Source organism: Apaloderma vittatum, unplaced genomic scaffold, assembly GCF_000703405.1.
Source record: "Apaloderma vittatum isolate BGI_N311 unplaced genomic scaffold, ASM70340v1 scaffold25760, whole genome shotgun sequence".
Taxonomy (NCBI): domain Eukaryota; kingdom Metazoa; phylum Chordata; class Aves; order Trogoniformes; family Trogonidae; genus Apaloderma; species Apaloderma vittatum.
The window spans coordinates 2,807-3,556 of NW_009694309.1; the positions used below are offsets into that span (position 1 = coordinate 2,807).

The 750-nt window shown below is 57.5% G+C and overlaps 1 protein-coding gene across 1 annotated transcript in view; it reads left to right on the forward strand.

The window, feature by feature from the left end:
- The window catches only part of LOC104272340 (aldehyde dehydrogenase family 3 member B1-like), a gene marked incomplete at both ends in the record, with an annotated part of 4,574 nt that overhangs the window by 2,801 nt on the left and 1,023 nt on the right, over nt 1-750 (forward strand). Inside the window, one exon of the mRNA XM_009867308.1 lies at nt 406-457. Coding sequence (XP_009865610.1) covers nt 406-457 — 52 coding nt within the window. The remainder of the gene's footprint in view (nt 1-405; nt 458-750) is intronic.

Genomic DNA, 750 nt, shown 5'->3' on the forward strand with positions numbered 1-750 from the left:
ACACGGGGCCAGCCGGTGGAGCTGAGGTGCTGCCCGCAGAGTGGGAGGGAAATGGGGTGATCTTACCCTTCCCTTGCACCACGGTGAAAAAAACCACACTGCGGTGGGTTAAAATTTGAGATTTGTCGGCTTGGGTGGGACAATTATTGATTATCTCGCGTCAGGACAGGGCTGTCCCGCCCAGGCTTGCTGAAGGATGCTCAGAACCAGGGCAAATATACACGGTGCTTGCAGATAGTTTTGAATATTTGCCTCCTGTCCGCGGTGGGAGCCGTGGTGCCAGGCTGCGAGGGGCAGAACCGGGCGGGGGAGCTGACCCCCGGGACCCAGACTCCCACGGAACGGAGCAGATCCCCCCAAAACCTCATCCACTCGTGCCAATTTGCTTTCTCCTTCCCCTGGCAGGGCAGCCAGGCTTCTCCTTGACCTCGCTTCTCCTCCCAACGTGCTGAGCCACGTGCTGGCACCCTCCCAAACTCCTCCACCCTTTCTCCTTGGGGCTGTCCCTCCTTTCACCCCGCTGAGGACAACCCCGAGAAGCCTTCACTTTCTGCCCTCCTTCCCTTTCTCAGCTCAGTGCTGGGCCTCCTCCTCACTTTCTCAGCTCGCTCTGCCCCAAAACAGGCTCCAAAATTGGGATATTCTTTTTTTTCTCCCATATTTCCTCCCAAATCTTGACCTCTGGGTGGTGGATAACCCCCAGGAGGGGCTGGGTTTATCCTTCAAACCACTTCCCCAACCGTCCCTGTA